This window comes from Syngnathoides biaculeatus, chromosome 15, assembly GCF_019802595.1.
Source record: "Syngnathoides biaculeatus isolate LvHL_M chromosome 15, ASM1980259v1, whole genome shotgun sequence".
NCBI classification, from domain to species: Eukaryota; Metazoa; Chordata; class Actinopteri; order Syngnathiformes; family Syngnathidae; genus Syngnathoides; species Syngnathoides biaculeatus.
In genome coordinates this window covers 13,165,785-13,183,327 of record NC_084654.1, presented here as the reverse complement: position 1 = coordinate 13,183,327, position 17,543 = coordinate 13,165,785, and the positions used below count along the sequence as shown (strand labels likewise).

General features: G+C 40.6%; 1 protein-coding gene across 2 annotated transcripts in view; it reads right to left on the bottom strand.

Moving 5' to 3' along the window:
• The window catches only part of mnat1 (MNAT1 component of CDK activating kinase), a 44,488-nt gene that overhangs the window by 2,684 nt on the left and 24,261 nt on the right, over positions 1-17,543 (bottom strand). The window contains exons 7-8 of one of the 2 annotated variants that reach the window (XM_061843037.1): positions 16,337-16,458; positions 14,929-15,055 (exon numbers count right to left, since the gene is read on the bottom strand). In XM_061843037.1, the coding sequence (XP_061699021.1) occupies positions 15,025-15,055; positions 16,337-16,458 (153 nt within the window). In that variant the 3' untranslated portion in view covers positions 14,929-15,024. Of the gene's footprint in view, positions 1-14,928; positions 15,056-16,336; positions 16,459-17,543 lie in introns of those variants that run through there. The other variant, XM_061843036.1, reaches the window with a different exon arrangement.

Below are 17,543 nucleotides of genomic sequence, written 5' to 3'. Positions count from 1 at the left end.
CCGTGTACACAGACCAGCACTAGACGTTCACTCTCCTCTGGCCGGTCGGGAGCATGGCTGGGAATTGTTTATTGTCATAGAGTAACACAGGAAATAGTACACCAGATACAGTGAGAAACATAAAATACAACAAAAGTTCCCAAGAACTTCTTCAGATTTAGATAAAGCTTGCCTGCAAACAAACAAAGTTAGGGGAAAACAACTTCTATTTCCCCACTTTTGTTAACAATTCTGCCTTGGTGGAGGTCTGTCATTAACCAGGCACGACACTAACGATATATTGGATCCAATACGATGTTCTGCTTTTACATAGGCTAAAAATGTTTTGATTTGCATTTGTCAAAGAGCTACACATAGACATATTATTGTAGTTATAGTTTCAGGTGCTGTGTAATTAATTGTTCTGCATCATCCTGTTACTAATATCTTTTAATCTCTCGTGTAATTAAGGTATCAAAACATTTCATATATCCCTGATGATGTAATACAGTTCTACAGTGAAAACTCAAACTATAGAATATGTATGTATAGAACTCTATATACTCAACATTCATTAAATGTTATTTTAATAGTATTCAGTAGTCAGCCATCAATCGCGCAAGGTCTCCCACTTCAAAATTCGAGAGGCCTGTAATTTTCATCATAGCCTCACTTCACTTGTGAGAGACAAAATGTGTGTGTGTGTGTGGGGGGGGGGGGGGTTCCATATAATCACAGTCTGATTTCTGAGTCCAATCATTCTCGACCTGCTCCATATGTATGTCTGTTTTGAATATACACTATGTGAATGAAATTCATTAAACTGACTATGTCTTAGCTTTGGCAGCGGTATTTGTGATTTTTGATCGCTCTTCATTCCCTCATTTGGGAAGATGCTGGAGGGTCGCGAGACCCACGGTCTCTTACACTGGTGCAACTGTGCATTGTTTCATGTCAAATTCAATTATCTCAAGACTGTAAACCAATTACCAAATTTACTCAAACAAATATTGAAGTACAGAATGTGTTAAACAGTACAAGTCACTAAAAATAAAATGGCAATATGCCCTATAACCAACAGCAACACCCTCAAGTGTCCGCCCACAAGCCCTTCTTCAACAGCATTTCAGCTCACCACCCCCTCCGCCCCACCGTTTCTCCCTTAAGACCAGACTTGCCTTTTGGTCACAGGGCCGTGAAACCCAAGCCGTTTCGGTCGGTAACATCTTTCACTCTCTCTGCCCCACTGGAGCATTAGCTGCAACTCGATATGAGTCTTTTCAAAGCCTCGTATTATTGTGTAAATATGGGTCACTTTGGACTGCTCCATTGTGTCGCTTCGGGGGAGCGGGACAGGGCGAGTGCAGGTGATGAAGACAGCGTAATGACACAGTGGGACAGTGTGTGTGTGTCAGACGGCAATGAAAACCACAAAAGATGCCAGAAGTTTTCCACGTGTATGCGTAACGACAGAGACAACTGCAATGTGCCTCTTTGCAATACATATTTGGAACAATTTACATTGAGTATCTAGATTAAAATAAGCAACACTAAATAGATTCTGATTTAAGATTGACTTGAGTAATTCCTAATCATTGTGTTGTGCAATTTTTTTTTTCATTTTAGATCTGGAGTCCTGGATACCTGAGCCTGCCGTCACTAGTAAAGGTCAGGAATTTCCCTAAAAGATTCCTTAATTTCCACTGCTTGGAAAACACACAGATCCGCATCCCTCATTTCAAATGAAAAGAAAAGTAGTGGCGCGTTACACCAGGTTCAGCGTAATTTCCACCGAAGAATGTCCGCATCCTCATTAGGTTTGGACGGACCCACAATGCTGTGGAACCAAGGTGGGTTTTGGTTATTGAGTCAAAGAGAAAAAGGGGACTCTGGAGGGGAAACAACTGATAGCAGACATCGGGTCCCTTGTCTAGACTCTTCAGATTGACTTGAATTGGATTAAGAAAGCTTGATGGAAAAGAAAAGAGGCAGCCCATAAGAAATATGCTGTGCTGGTTATTTCAGCAGGCAGACACTTAATCAACATACTAACCACAGAGCAGACACACACAGACGGCGACGCAATCAAAGCCCCTTCTAACAAAATCCTCATTGTCAAAGCAGTTTGTTTGGCTGTTGTCATACATTACTGTTTTCAGGCACACTTAGTTTTTGTGATCGCGAGCCAAATGAGTTTATGAAAGAAAATCATGCAACATTCACGCCCCCTTTTCTGGTCTTGGTGACCTGAGACTGAAGCTAAGCTTGAGCACCCTTCGGGTTTCGCACTGATTCCCGGTCACCTCTTATTTTTGTTACAAAGGAGAGGAGTCCCTTTTAGTTGCATCATCAACATGATTCATGACCCAAACAAAATGAGGTGACTTTGAAGCAAAGTATTCCATTTGAAAGATAACATCAGCAAATCCTGGCCTTCCTGAGAACTACTTTAATGTAAAATTGGGGATGTTTATTTCAGACGGGGGTGTCAACGTGTGCACAAAAAGCACAGCTGACAAACACAGGAGACAGAAGTAGCGCCACATTTGTCAAAAGCCATGAGTGTGCTAGCTGGATGACAGCAAAGGTGCCCGGAAGTCTTCCTTTAGCGCATAGCTCCGACTGTGGTTGAGGATTCCTGGCCTGGGAAGGATGGGAGGAGGGGATTGCGCAGAGCCACACACCTGCCAGATGATTTGTCAGTATAGAGGGGTCAGCACTCAGCTGTCACCCCCTAATCACACATCCTACCCCTTAAGTCTACCCCTGCCAAAACCTACTCTCCAAAAACACCCCCTCCCTGCATTCCTCCGGCAGCTCCGATTTCACTCAGAGCACGGTTGCCCCATCTGCCCCTCCTTTCCAGCACTCTACCCCCAGAGAAAATGTACCCGTGTGGAAGATGCAGCACACTGAGTACATTGTGCATACGGGTGGTGTTCGCTTGTGCCGTCTTGCGTGGGTTACACAATTCATGTTTGTCTAAGGGAGAACCTGTTTCTTTTTTAGACCAATGGCAAATACAGTGGAGCACAGTATAGGAATTGGGGCACAGTGCAGTCCAAAAAAAAAATAAATAAATTAAAAAAAAAAAAAAAACGCAGACAAGGCAAACACTCTCACAGGTATACTATATCCGTCAACAGCAGCCTTTCAGAGCCACAGGTCAAAGGCCATATGCTTTTCCATTAAATCCAGCTTCCTCTGGGATGCGGTAGTGTGTGAGAAGGACCCTGGTGCTATTGCCTACCCACTGTCCACCGGATTAGTTCAACTTGTGAATGAGTTAAGGGGACTTGGTGCAGTTACATCACCTCTTATCCCTTATCAAGTGTCTTATCATCACCACTGACAGACTAAGGCTGCTTTCCTGAAGGAGGACTTTCAGAAACTATCACTGACAGTTAAGAGCAACATGTTTAGAGTGTTAACAGATGTTCTGCCTGATACTTGAAATTGACACCCAACTAATACATGGAGGGTGAGTGAGAATCTGTAAGTTGCCCTCCAGCCTGAAGCTTTAATGATAATGTCTAAGCGCTATTGTTGTCTCTTATAGTCAGCCCCTATGATAAAGGCCGATTGTTTTGCATGTGCCTGAAGACTGCTTCACTTCCTGACCAAGTCTGCCACCTGTCACCGCTCATCCACAGCATTGTCTTGATCTTGCACGTCCCTCTTATTACCTGATGGGGTCAGTAGAGGCTGGCTTACTAGGGCAGGTTTTATTTCCAAAGCACAGCCGAGGTAGGTACTTAGAGGAAAGGAGGGCCTGCGAGCTACTTGATACAGAGCACTTATTTCTTTCGTCTCCGGAGATGCCACTTGATAACCCTGCGCCACCCCGAAAAGCTTACAGGAAAAGGGGAGGGCACCCAGTGGACTGAGGAGGGAGAAAAATGACATGACAGTGTCGTCATTTCCAAGTGCAGCTGTAAACAATGGAAGGACATATGCTCTTCTGGGAATGGCTGCTGGCCCTAGGCACACCCATATACGCCTGCAAAGGTACCTTGATAGTTAGATGTAACATTCTGGGAATAGAGCACCTATACACAGAGGAAGAATAGACTTTTCTCGGGAGGAGGGGGTATCAATTACAAATCACCTGAAGCACTGGCGGGTGGTCGCCACGGTGGATTTCAATAAAATGAGAAGAATGACAGGGTTGTAGCAGAGGTAAAACTACAAGAAACAAGGGGTTCAAAATGTACACATCATACAGGTGATGTATGTACTTCCTGCCTCTCTGTATGTCTGGTGAGCTCCACATTACAGAATTTGTTTATTTGATCCAGCTTTTAATTAGGGGGGAATAAGCCTGCTAATTCCAAATACATCCTCAAACTGTTTGGAGAGTAAAGAGCAGCGGAAAGTTATGTTGAATTTGCGTGAACACAAACCCACAGTGTGCGTGCACATTAGTTTTTTGGACAACCCAACTGGAAATCAAAAGCAAAAAACCTTCGAATGAGCAGCTGCTTTCACAAACCTCCACAAATACCATTGTGGTTCAAAATAATCACAAGACACCACCTCTGCTGGGTAATGGCTTTGCTTGCATTGACTATAAGACGCCAATAAACCTGGAGTTCCCTTCATGCTGGAAATGGGTTGAATTGGCTGGCTTCATCTCAGAGGAAGACTGACCGGCTGTCTGGCATGTAGCCCACAGAGGGAAAACAACAAAACTCAAAGCGGCACTGCTGCAGATAGACCAGAAATGTATCTTTGTCACTTGTGTAATGCCTGCTACATTTCAAAAATGACTCACACGCACACACAAACACACACGAGTAAAACGGCATTCTCAACTGCCCCACACACTTATTTAGACTGGTACTTCAAGAGGATCAATATTTGCACAGATCTATGGGAGGGAAACAATCGTGATGTGGCCTCTACCGGCGCTGTCTGTTAATGGTCTGTTTACTGAGACAGACGGGATAATGGCCCAGGTGGGGGCGGGTGTACAATTCGACAATGGCTCTGCACTCCATATTGTTTTTGATCTAGTTAGTAACGAGAAAAATCCACACCTATGGGACTAAAAAGGAAGGGAATTGTAGCTCGGCCGAAGCCATGTGATATGTGGTAAGACACTGACACGGATGGCTTTGCAAGTCAAATGGCTGCTCTCCAGCCTGGTTTGACTGTGCCTGTGATCTCTTTTGGCTATGCAAATTGAAATCTTTGACCTCTGTGAGAGCAAAGCCAGGTTTCAAGACAGAAGCGATTAAATGCTTGCTGGGTCTTGTAACACAAGAAACCAGCACGCGTAGTCACAGTAAAGCAGATATCAGATATCTAAGCAACCAAGCTCAACTTTCGGTCTGACAGTATTTTAGGGGAAAAGCCCCTTTGTTATGCAAGAACCAAACAAACTAATTTCCCATAAATAGTTCTGGCAAAAATGCTGACTATTTTTATTGGCCCAAGGAGAAGAAAATATGAGCCTTTAAATTATAGTAAAAGTAGATCAAAGATGGCTGCTCTTGAGGGAGTTCAAGTGAGGTCATACAAACCGGCGCCGCAGACTTCTGCTCATAACTTAGGCATCAAAGCTGTGTTTGTGCGAGAGAGTGTGACTGGGTGAGGCACACAATCTCTCCAAGGTGCCATCACTCTGGTCCTGTCACTCTCAGCACCCTCATGTTCACAGCGCTGCACCTCAGGTCCACTACTGTCAGCGACCTTTGACCCCCCCACAGCCATTCCCAATCACATTATCCCCTCCAGGTCCATCAGGCACATCAGATGGATGCGCACCCAGCGGAGATCAGAGAATGTGTTATACATGGGGAAGCCATTCATGTCTTATTTGAGAAATTCCTTTGCATTTTGATGGCAAAAGAAAAACACCGTGGCTGACTTGGACTTTTGTTCAAGAGTGAGATGAGAGACCCAGAGGAAGGGAGGGGGGAAAATCATAAAGCCACAAAAGTCCCTTATGGATGGCTTTTAGTTCTCATGCTAACTGCAATATCCAAATCCTTGATGCCTGACAAGCTTTCTGCCAGGAATTGAGGGCTCTGATGGCAACATTCTGGACTACTCCCTCCCAATATTAACAAATGTGCACATGCATATCATGTAAACACACAGATATCATTGGGGCTGCTTAAGCTAAAGAACACAAGCAGGCGTTGAGTATCACTCAGAGACCCATTAACCCCTGGCTCACAACCAGAGTAGGGAGCGGATGTCCTTTTAAACACGTTAAACATTGCTAGTCTACGTGTGTACAAGTGATTTATGGTTTACTTGTGTGTGCATGAACGTATGGTCACAACAGTGACATTCTTATATCTATGTATTTTTTTAAAAATTAAAATATTGGGGGAGGTCACCAACCACTTACGAGGAAAACCACATTGATCTCACGCTTATGACCAAGTTTTGTTTTTTTTTTTTTTAAATATGGTTGTTTTTTTTTTTTCCTCGTGTACTAAACCGCAGTAACAATCTATCATTCAAACTTCACCACTAAACAAACATTCTAGCTAGCAGGCAATGTAGACTAACCAAAATGCTTGAATAAATTTTCCTTGTCACATCACGTGTCGCCATTTTGTTGGTCGTCAGCATGGGGCTTAACAGAGCCCAATAAAATATAGGAACTCACTTGGTAAACTGGGGCAGAGGGTGCAGCTGCCTTAGGAAGGACAAGTGAGGTCATGTGATTGCTTTAAAAACACCATGCTTATAAAAACTATTACAAGTTTATAGCCATCTTCTTCTGAAAATGTGTATGTCTATTACAGTCACTTTGCAACTGAATCACTACTGTGCTATTTTCATTATGGACTGCTCATAATAACCCTAAAAATCCTGCCAACTAACCATTTTGTATACTGGTTATCCTGTTCAGGGTTGTGGGATCAGGCAAAAGGCACACTACACTTTGGATTGGTCACCAGTCAATTAAGGGATGTATAGAGACAGACAACCATTCATAAAAACATTCACACCATCAGTGAGTAGGAACTGAATCTGTGCACAGGTAAGGTGAGTGAACTTTTACACCAGTGGTCCCCAACCTTTTTAATCACTGCGGACCGGTCAATGCTTGACAATTTTTACCGTGGACCGGGGGGGTAACCTGGTACAATGTGTAACCCGAACCCTATACACATGATAATGAATAATAAAATAATAATTTAATAATGAAAAATAAAATAAACATAAAATACACGTGGAAAAATAAACAAGACCCAGCCATTCTAAATTTCTCTTTTTTATCTAAATATACCTACACAACAGTTCAACTTTTTTTTTTAATCATCAAACACTCCATGACAGCTGAAATAAATTTGTCAGTTTGAACCATTTCCCTCTGTTGGGGACCACAGCCGGAGCCCTCTCTTAACTGGTCGCAAGAGTAACTTTTAAACAAGCCTTCAAAATAAGATACAGCTACGCCTCGAAAATAAGTTTAAAGTCCATGAAAATTTTAACTCACCATAATGCTAAGTCAATGGGAGCCCTGAGCTTGTTTCTCTGCAACGAGATGGTCTATCGAGTCTATTACGTTGTTTTGTTTTGGTTGCTGTCACTTCAGAACAGCCCGGTTCAAAGATATGTCGGAAATGAGAGAAATTTTTGCAGCGGCTCTCGTAATTTAAACACTCTTGTGAGCGATTTCCCTCTGGATAACCATCTTATTTCCATGTGTAAGAGAAGCATCTGCGTTCATCTCTTCACAAAGCTCCTCAAAAAGGCACAAGTTAAAGGGGTGTTTTGATGTGGTTAATAACTTTCTTTTTCTTGGAAGTTGTAGGGTCTTCTGCGATCTCTTAACGAGGCCTTTTCCCCACCGAAAAGAAATTTTCCAAAGACGTGTTTTTTCTAGCTTGTGGGGGTAAATTTGGTGCTGAAGTGACCGAGCTGTAACCCAAAGAATCTGGTAATTTTTCAAAATAAAAGATTTTTCAGACTTGGATAATGAATACAATGGGACTAATTAATTATTACTTCGGCAGCCGGGTACGAATTGATCCATGGACCGGTACCGGTCTGCGGTCCTGTGGTTGGGGACCACCGCTCTATAGCCCAGGTGTCAAACTCACCCTGGAGGCAATTCTTACCTGCCACATAATCTTATGTGGTTCTTGAAAGCAAAGCATTTGCATCACCCTGCTAAAATCTGTACCAAAATTTCAAATTGTCTTACTGCTAGCATTTTATGGTTACCAAATCCATTTTTACTGTAACTTGAATAATTATACTATTATCCTTGACATCTGATTTCAAAACTAGTTATCTCTCAATTTGTTGTGTACATGTAGTAGTACAATGAGGCAAGTAAACATTTACGTATATGGTTTCAAAGTCAAAATGATCCTATAAATGGACACCACAATTAATCAATGTAGCCTGCAATAAAAGTAAGTTTGATACCTCTGCCAAACAGCATCAGGAGTCAGCATACAGGGTTACGCACATACCGACCCTTTCCAAAATATTCCAATATCATGGAAAGATCTATTTCCATAATTCTATACAAAAAATAAGTTTCAGAGATTATAGATTCAGAGGTCAAATGTGAACAATTTGAAGTATTTATTTATTTTTACATAATTTGTGCTTCCAGGTCATAAAACCCACAATCAGGAATTCCAAATTTTGCAAGCCATAAATGTTTTAAACTGAATTCACACACACTAATCGTCTACTAAAATCAAAGGGTCTGTATACATTTATGTGTGGCGGATCACAACAGGAGAATTTTGGCTGCCAAGAATATATTTCATCGCTATCTGTTCATCTTCGCTGTGAATGTAGTGTGTAATTCATTACATATTGGTTAGTAGGTGGCAATATGCATAAGACCAAGCAGGCCGCCAGATTCCGGCAGCGCTGCCGGCGCAAATCACGAGGGACACAAACAGACGAATGAGAGAACGAAGGTAAGGTAAAACTGTGTCATACAACCCCCCCCCCCCCCCCAAAAAAAAAACCTTGCTACAATAAGGTGTGTAATGCTGCCAAACAAGTCCAGAAATTTGAACAGGTTGAATTTATATTTCACTGTCTCTCTGTTAACGTGGCTACAAATTAAACATGTGCCGAGACAGTAGTAATAAGTGCTATTATCTGTATTGCATGGAGCAGTTCTGAATGTTAGTTCACACAAATGACATTGAAAATTATTTGGAGCGAATAATGAAAAAGTCTAATCCTGAGGCTTTATTGTTAACTTGTTCAGAAGCAACAAGTGAGACTCAGCGCTTAAAACCAGGTTGGTTTTAATTGATTAATTTATTTGTCTTATGACTGCACCAAGCAATAAACAGACGAAATTTCCATGTTTTAGCTACCTGGCTGATGTCTTGAGATGTTGCCTTAATATCTCCATGTAATGTTCTTTCTTCATGATTCCATCTATTTTAGAAAGAGCTCCAGTTCCTGCTGCAGAAAAACAGCCTCACAACATGATGCTGCCACCTCCATCCTTCACAGTTAGTATGGTGTTTTCAGGTCTACAAGTTTCCCCCTTTTTCTTTCAGATGTAACAGTCATTGCGGTCAAACAGCTCCATTTTAGATTCATCAGACCACAGGATATGTCTCCAGAAGTTAAGATCTTTATCTTTGTGTCTTTTTGCAAACTGCAATTTGTCTTTTTTATGGTTCTTTAGGACAGGGCTGCCCACACTTTTGGCCCCAAGATCTACTTTTCAAGCAGGCAGTCTTTCACAGGGGAGCTGAGTACATTGTCGCTGTGATGTATGTGTGCGTGTGTGTGTGTGGGCATCCCAGTGACTGCCGTGAAAAAAGCAAGAGACAGATAATAATTAGGAACCCAGCTTGCCAGAACAAGCCTTTATGTGCACATGCGCAGTGATGACATAATCGTTTGAATAGATGAACGTGGGAGCATCAAGCATCTGGAAATTGCACCCAAGGATGAGCCAGACTTGTGGAGCTCCATGTTTCTCTCTCTGATTTCCTGGCCGATTTCTTTTGATTTTGCCATGATTTCAAACAAGGAAGCAGAGTGAGAGAGTGTTTTAAGTGTGGCCATAAATACTGTGTGCTGTCAATTAACTCACTTGTTATCAGTTAATAGGAGCTTCCAAATCCATGACATCATCTTCTGGGCTTCTGCATGTTCTTTAAGGACATAGTACTTTAACTGTATGTAAACTTTTAACCTGGAGGAAAATACTATATAAATTCTTGAAGAAATTGTCTCATTAATGTGGCATTTAACAAAATTAAATAATTTTGAGGATCCCGATTGACCTGAAACAGGAGGTTTAGTCCACTTCGACTTCAGACAGTGAGACAAAAAAAATGAAATTATGTTGTACAGTGTAAAATTCTGCCTTCAACTGTATATCTTAAGTTAACTAAAAATAATTGTTTTGATTTTGGAGGGGTGGTTAATTTTGGAATTTGATTTTTGCTCAACATTTTAGTGATGTTTTGTCAACTGTGAAGCCTACGGCAAAGAAAGGCCCAGGAAGGAAGGCTTTTGACGAGTTTGGAGCAGATGTTGACAGAAAAAGTGGTACCTCGACTTATGAACCTTTCTAGTAACGAAAAATTCAGGTTACGAAATTTTTCCTCAGAAAAATATTGTCTCTAGCTAAGAAGGAAAATTCAGGATACAAAATGAAAAAATAGGCACGGGATTCGCAGCCCCCAAATTCGACCGAATGTAAACCTTGGTTAGTGTGGCGCGATAGAGCTGCTCTCCCATTGGCTATTGCAATAGCATCTTCCTGGCATACCATCGGCTAGACGGGATATCAATCTTTACCCATGATGCTTTTCGTTTCCGTTGGACCCTCAAGAGTCACCGAATCACACACTGTCACCAGCTAGCACACATCGGTAAAGTAAAACATTTTCATGACTTTTTCTTTGTGTTATACGCAAAGACGATCACAGAAATGAAATCTCTACATGTATCCCCATATTTTCAGCAGTGAGGTGTCTGCTGAATCTTGTGGAACTGTCCCAGAGGACAAATGGGCAAACTGAACCATCCAGGTTCTATGACTGATGCATGTTCCAATTAAGGCCCATTTCAGTTTAAACTATGACTTGCAAGTTTTGGTAGGAGAAAGTACACAAAGGTTCATTTCCTCCTGGAGAGAGGTGCACCCCCAGGAGAGGAGCCCCAGACTAAACACTGTTCATTCAGCTGCTCTGCATCACATCGAAACAAGCGGCAGATGGCTGACAAGCACTCCCAACAGAAAACTCACTTTTTCCACCAATTATGCAAAAGCAAGGCAAAGTGGGGGAGGGGGTAAAACCTCCAAATATTATACATGCTGTCTTTTGGCAAGTGCATTGAGCAAATTCTGTCAAAGAAGGATGGGTAATTTCAGGGTGCTCCGAGCCAACACAAACAACTGTTCTGGTGAGGCCTCATTGTCAGCACTTGAGGTTTAAGTCAAATGTTTCAACGCTCTGTAGCCAATTTCTACTTTCCCTGCCCCCACCAGCCCCTATGATTTGTCCTTGTCCAAGATCTCACTCAGCCTTTCGTCACCTACACAGCCGGAGCTTTCAAAAAGTGTTCTTGTGGAAAACAAAGTCAGACCCCAGATGAAAATCTACACATGCAAGTTCAAAGAAAAGGAAAAAAAAAAAGCCTTCTCGCACAATCTGTGCTGTACATGAGATCATCTACATGAGAGAGACGGCGTCTCCAACAGAGGTTATAATGTTGACAATGATGTTGCTGAGACCACACTGTCTTCTTAAGAAAAGATATAAACCACTAATAGCATAAGAAACAAGTTCAAATAGTCACTAAAGATGTAAAGTAAAATAAATAAAATGTATGTAATTTGACTGTACATTGAAGTACAGTTTAAGTATTACATCACAGTTGAGTGTCCCAATGACAGAATACATAAAGGAAAATGTTTTTTTTTTTTAAATAAGTTATTTGTATAGCAAGATTTTACGGGTTGAGGGGAAAACAGAACTGGTATTAGATTATCTTTTGCCAATAAAAAAATTGATTTAGTGATTACAACAGACAATACTCTTGTATTATGCTTAAGAAGTGTATCCAGCATTGTATGATTATATTAACACTTAATAATACAAGAACAATATTGTTACAATAAATGATATAAACTTGGATGGAAACTAGACCTAATCCTCATCAATAAAGTATGTCCTACGTTTATATTGTATTTATTATGGAGATAGATTATCAGGATTGCTAGTTCTTTTTTTTATTGGATGTACATTTAACAGACAGGTACTAGTACATCTGTACAACAAAGATGGTGATAGTGACTGAGTCTTCTGTGTCTGAGACTGTCCGAGAGGTAATAATGTGGTTGCTGTTTGCAGTGGTGTGGAAATGTTTTGGATCATTCTGTCAACTGATTCTAAAATGACATTCTTATGTGGCTAAATAAGGTAACACAAGAAATGAAACAGGGAGCCCACTTGATAACTGCTTACCACATCTGCCTCACAGTTCTGAGGTTCTCCTTATGATATACAAACGCTACTTGGATGGCAGCATGTTTTTTTTTTTCAAAAACCTTTATGTACCTTTCAGAATTAACAGTGCTTTCATAGATGTGTAAGTTACCCATGCCATTAGCACTACCACAGCCCCATGCCATCACAGATGCTGACTTTTAGACTTTACATCCAAAAGAGTCTGAATGGTTATTTTCTTCATCGGCCCTGAGGACACGACGTCCACAGTTTCCAAAAACAATTTGTAATACAGACTAACCAGGCCACTGTAAACCTTTCCACTTTGCTTCAGTCCATCTTAGATGAGCTTGGGCCCAGAGTAGCTGAGGGCATTTCTTGGTGTTGTTGATAAATGGCTTTTGTCTTGCATAGTAGAGTTTTAAGTTGCACCTATGGATGTAGGCGTGAATTGTATTTAATGATAGTGGTTTTCTGAAGTATTCCTGAGCCCATGTGATGATATCCTTCACAGAATGATGCTGTATTTTTGATGCAGTGAGGCCAGAGGAATCGAATGTCACGGGCATTCAATGTTGGTTTTCGGCTTTGCTGGTTACGTGTAGTGATTTCTCCAGATTCTCGTTGATATTATGGACCGCGGATGATGAAATCCCTTGATTCCTTCCAACTATATGTTGAGGAACATTGTTATGAATTTTTTTTTTTTTTTGGTCACGCACTTGTTCACAAAAAGGTGAACTTTGTCCCATCCTTGCTTGTGAATGACTCAGCAATTCAGGGAAGCTCCTTTTAGACCTAATCATGGCACCCACCTGTTCCTAATTAGCCTGTTCACTTGTGGTAGGTTCAAAACAGATGTTTGATGATCTTTTGTGTTGCAACCATCAAATTCAAAAGTTAATAATCAGTTTGAACATTGTCTCGTCTTTGTAGTGTATCGAAATAAATATAAGTTGAACGTTATTTGCAAAGCACTACTCTCTCTTTTTATTTAACACAATGTCCCAAGTTCATTGGAACTGGGGTTGTAAATAGACACATTGTTCCATCTTGCGATCAGATCAATGATCGGTTATCGTTTTTTAAACTCACTGATCGGCTTCAAAAATCCTGATCATGTTCAACATAGTTGGCATTGAGAAAGTGCTTTTGGATTTCTGAACATGTAACCTGTTGGGAATGAGAAGTAGCACCCCAGTAATCCAGTATTGACTGGATATCTGTACATGGGTCTACGTCTAGAGGCAGTGAAGCCACCCGGGAGGGTGTGTACGAGTGCGTGGATGTACTCCAATCTCCCTTGACGGCTGCATCCAAGACAAATCACCACTGGTGCTGCTGTCACTGCGGGTGTTGACCAAGACAAACAGTCGAGTTTTAAAATAAGTAACTGCTGCCTCACAGTCCTTCCAGCAAATCTACGCTGAGGCAGATCCATGCTGAAACATATTTCCCTTCACAGGTCACAGGACTGGAGCTGGAGTCCAACACTCCACACAGGAGACTCACTTTTCACAACCTCAACCCTGTCTGCATTCTTTCCCGCACACACACATACGCGTATGTGAATATTTACCACGCAGCACAGAAGTTCCATTAAAGCCAAAATGCTGGGAGTGCAATAACAGGGGTGACTCAATGAGTATACCAGGTTGGAGGGGATACTGCCTGTCTGCGTGTGCAAGCTTTGACCATCAATGTATATCTGACAAAGCACGCATGAAACCTCTAACGTGGATGAATATGCAAACTGCTCCAAGGTGTCAACACTATTACCTTGCTTTTACATCCCAGTACTGTAGGAGTTGCTGTTCATCTGACTAGGGCAGTCTTTGACATTGTGGAGTTCTTCACTCAAGACATTTCTGTGTTTGCCTTTCCAGCATTGGTCTCCCTTGACTGATGCAAAAACGCGCACACATTCACTCCATCTAAACTATACAATTTCTTTCATCTATCAACTGTACTGATTAGCTTTGCTGAAAGAAGCGTAGCCTCGCATAATGAACATGAAGAACAAAAAGAACAATTTACAGTTATTTTTAAACTCTTCGTCTTTAAACGTTTAAGTGGCTGTGTTTCCAGGTAATTACACACAAGTTGAAATTTATCAAACACTGAAGGACAACAAAAATAAAATTATAATTTCAGTCAAATGAAGGTTACTATGAAGGTGAAGCAATATTGAACATGTCCACTCCCCCACAACCCTCAAAAAATGGCTTTGTTTTGCTGCTGTCACCCAATAAAAACTGGCCAATCTCACTATATGAGCGGGTTTTAGGAGCTGCCCATTGCAGTGCAGACGGCCGGGCGCTGGAGTTGACTGATGAATGACTTGCATTTGGTGAGGACTGGACCAGTAGCGTCTTGGATTGATTGGCCCAAAGGGTGCTGTCAAGAGGGGGGTGCACTTCCTGTGTGTGTTTGTGCGTGTGTGTGTGTGTGTGTGGTGTGTGTGTGTGTGTGTGTGTGTGTGTGTGTGTGGTGTGTGTGTGTGTGTGAGTGAGAGAGATAATGGACGCTATTGCAGGGGAACTGCGGCGGCTTGTGGGAGTGCTATGGTGGTACTCTCCTTTGCTAGTTTGCTTTCAGTCTTGCTGTCAGAAATTCTTCCAAACTATCTCCACCAAAACCACCAATATGCACACCTGAATAGCAAATTAATAGTTTGAATTTATGTAATGTGGACTGTATGAACAAAACATTTTAATATTTAAGAGCCATGGGACATGAAATGAAAATAATCATGTCCTCGTCGTGACTTGAAATAACTTCATCCACAACGCATGTGACTGAATTAGTCATTTTTGTTCTGCAAAAAGCAGCACACATTCATTCAGCACTATAACTTCTTGTGTATAATGTGGACCCACGTATTATACGCACCCACAAATGTTACCACAAAATTCTGGAAAACCCTTCTGCATATGTATAATGAATTTTTACAATATATTGCTTCTAACCTTATGATCAAAAAGTATCTGCATTTTATTAGTTTTTTCAAAGAATTATTCTGAAGGGTTTTTTTTTCAAAGATTTATTCTTAAATTCATTTATTTGAAGGCGTAAAACTCTCTTTTTATTTGCTTGCTCTTATTTTGAAATTCACAGCCCCACTTTTACTTAGTAATTGAAAAAACTGTTGTGCTCATATGTTTAACTACCCTGGCAGAATTTGTAAGATTGGTGCAATTGCTTTAGGAAAACATGGTCAGGTGGACAAGATTTCATTTAAATTTAATGGGATTCAAATTAAACTGTCTAGAATTTCAGAAAAGCATCACCATTAAATATAACATAACCATAAAGAAATTAATGATGGTGCTTCTTCCGTCAACAGTGGTATTTAAAAACAATATTTAAACCATATTTCATAAATTTCCCAGCGTATGTAAACATGTGAGCAGAACTGTATAAATAAGCAGTCACACACAGCATTCCAATTAAATTGGAATGAAAGTGTAAGCTACAGCTTTTTTTATAATCTCCAGGTGCCAGTGGCATGTTAGAATTAAATTGTACACCTTTCTTATAAACACTCGGTAGCGGTGACATTGGAATGTAAGTGTGAAGCTGAGTCATAACCTATAGATTGCAGCATACATTTATAAAATATACAATTCTTTTGTCATTTTCCCCTATACCTATGTATAATGCGCACTGACGTTTGACAGTTTTTGGGGGAGGAATTTTCCATTATGAATGAAAAATGACTATTTGACTCTATGTATAACTTAACCTCTATATACAAATGTAATTGTTGTTCAACTTTAAGCCAATTTCTCAATCAAAGCATTATTTTAATTTAAATTTTAGAATGATTAATTTTGTCCTTGTGTTTCACTATTATTTGTTTCCTTTAAAATTTTGACTGCAATTTTCTGGAAATGAAAAGGGTTTGTGTGTATATATATTTTTTTCTTTTTTACCCGAGTCTTCCCAGCTGCTCCAGTTCTGGCACCGGTGGTCCAAAGGTTTCAATCTGAAGTGGCCTGTAGTGGTAAAGGGCTTCTTCTAACTTGGGTACAGCTTGTAGAGATACCGTCTGACGCTGAAATGGAAGTTGGAGGGGTGGAAAAAGCAAGACAGTGAGAGAAAGACAATCTTGAAACAATGGACAATAATCATCAGTGGTACACGCAGTGGAAACTACGTCACAGGGAGAGGGGAAAAAAACTAAAAGGCTTACAGTTAATCAAAGCACAGAATTAAAAAAATTCCTGATGGACTGGTTTAGATCTGAGCTTTGCCAGCCAACCTTTTTTCCATTTTTGATTTGAGTTTTTTTTTTATTTTTGGTTTTTTTTATACTCACAGTTCGGGCACTTCAACACAAAATAACTTGCATCATAAACAAGGAGTTTGGTTGATTTTGATAAGTTCTGTTTTGACTGACACAGTTAAAGAGCTATTAATTTACTGTCAAATAGGTAGTCATTGAATAATGTTTCTCATTGTGGTTGCAGTTTGCAATGATGTAGTAGCACGTGATTTTGCCAATGAAAAAGTCAACAAACAACAAACATGGGGAAAAACGTGCAAAAAGTAACTATGAAACCCGGTAGAATAAAATAACCAAGGGAAAAAGGTTGAAATCAGCCAAGACATCGAATTTGGGCTAATGACGAATAGGCTTTAAAAACATGCTCAATGAAATTAAGATGACAAATACTGTATTACTACACTGACTCTCCAACAATCAGAAGGCCTTTACTGTCAAGTTCAGAAAGTTGCTTCTTTTACCTGCTTCAGTCCACAATCAGTTGAGGTTTCACAGTTTAAGATCAGTGTGGTGATCAAACAAATATACTACTACTGAAAGCCATTGCAGATTTCTTCGATTTGAGGTTCTCCCGTTAAAAGGGGAATTTCCACATAGAACCACTTTGTGTCAGCATGAAAGTAATTGAACTCAGAAGACGATTATAAACAGGATGGTTGAACAAACAGCGAAAATTATAGGGAAACTGAAAAGGAACTCAAAAGACAAAGAAAGATAAAAAGATGATAGTTTAGCTGGAGAAGAATAAACAAGAGAGCTCAGAGGGGAGTTAATGAAAAGCAAACTAAATGAGTAACATGTGCCCCCACAGCCTCACACACGCTTCAGCCTATATAAAAGTAAAGCCACCTAAG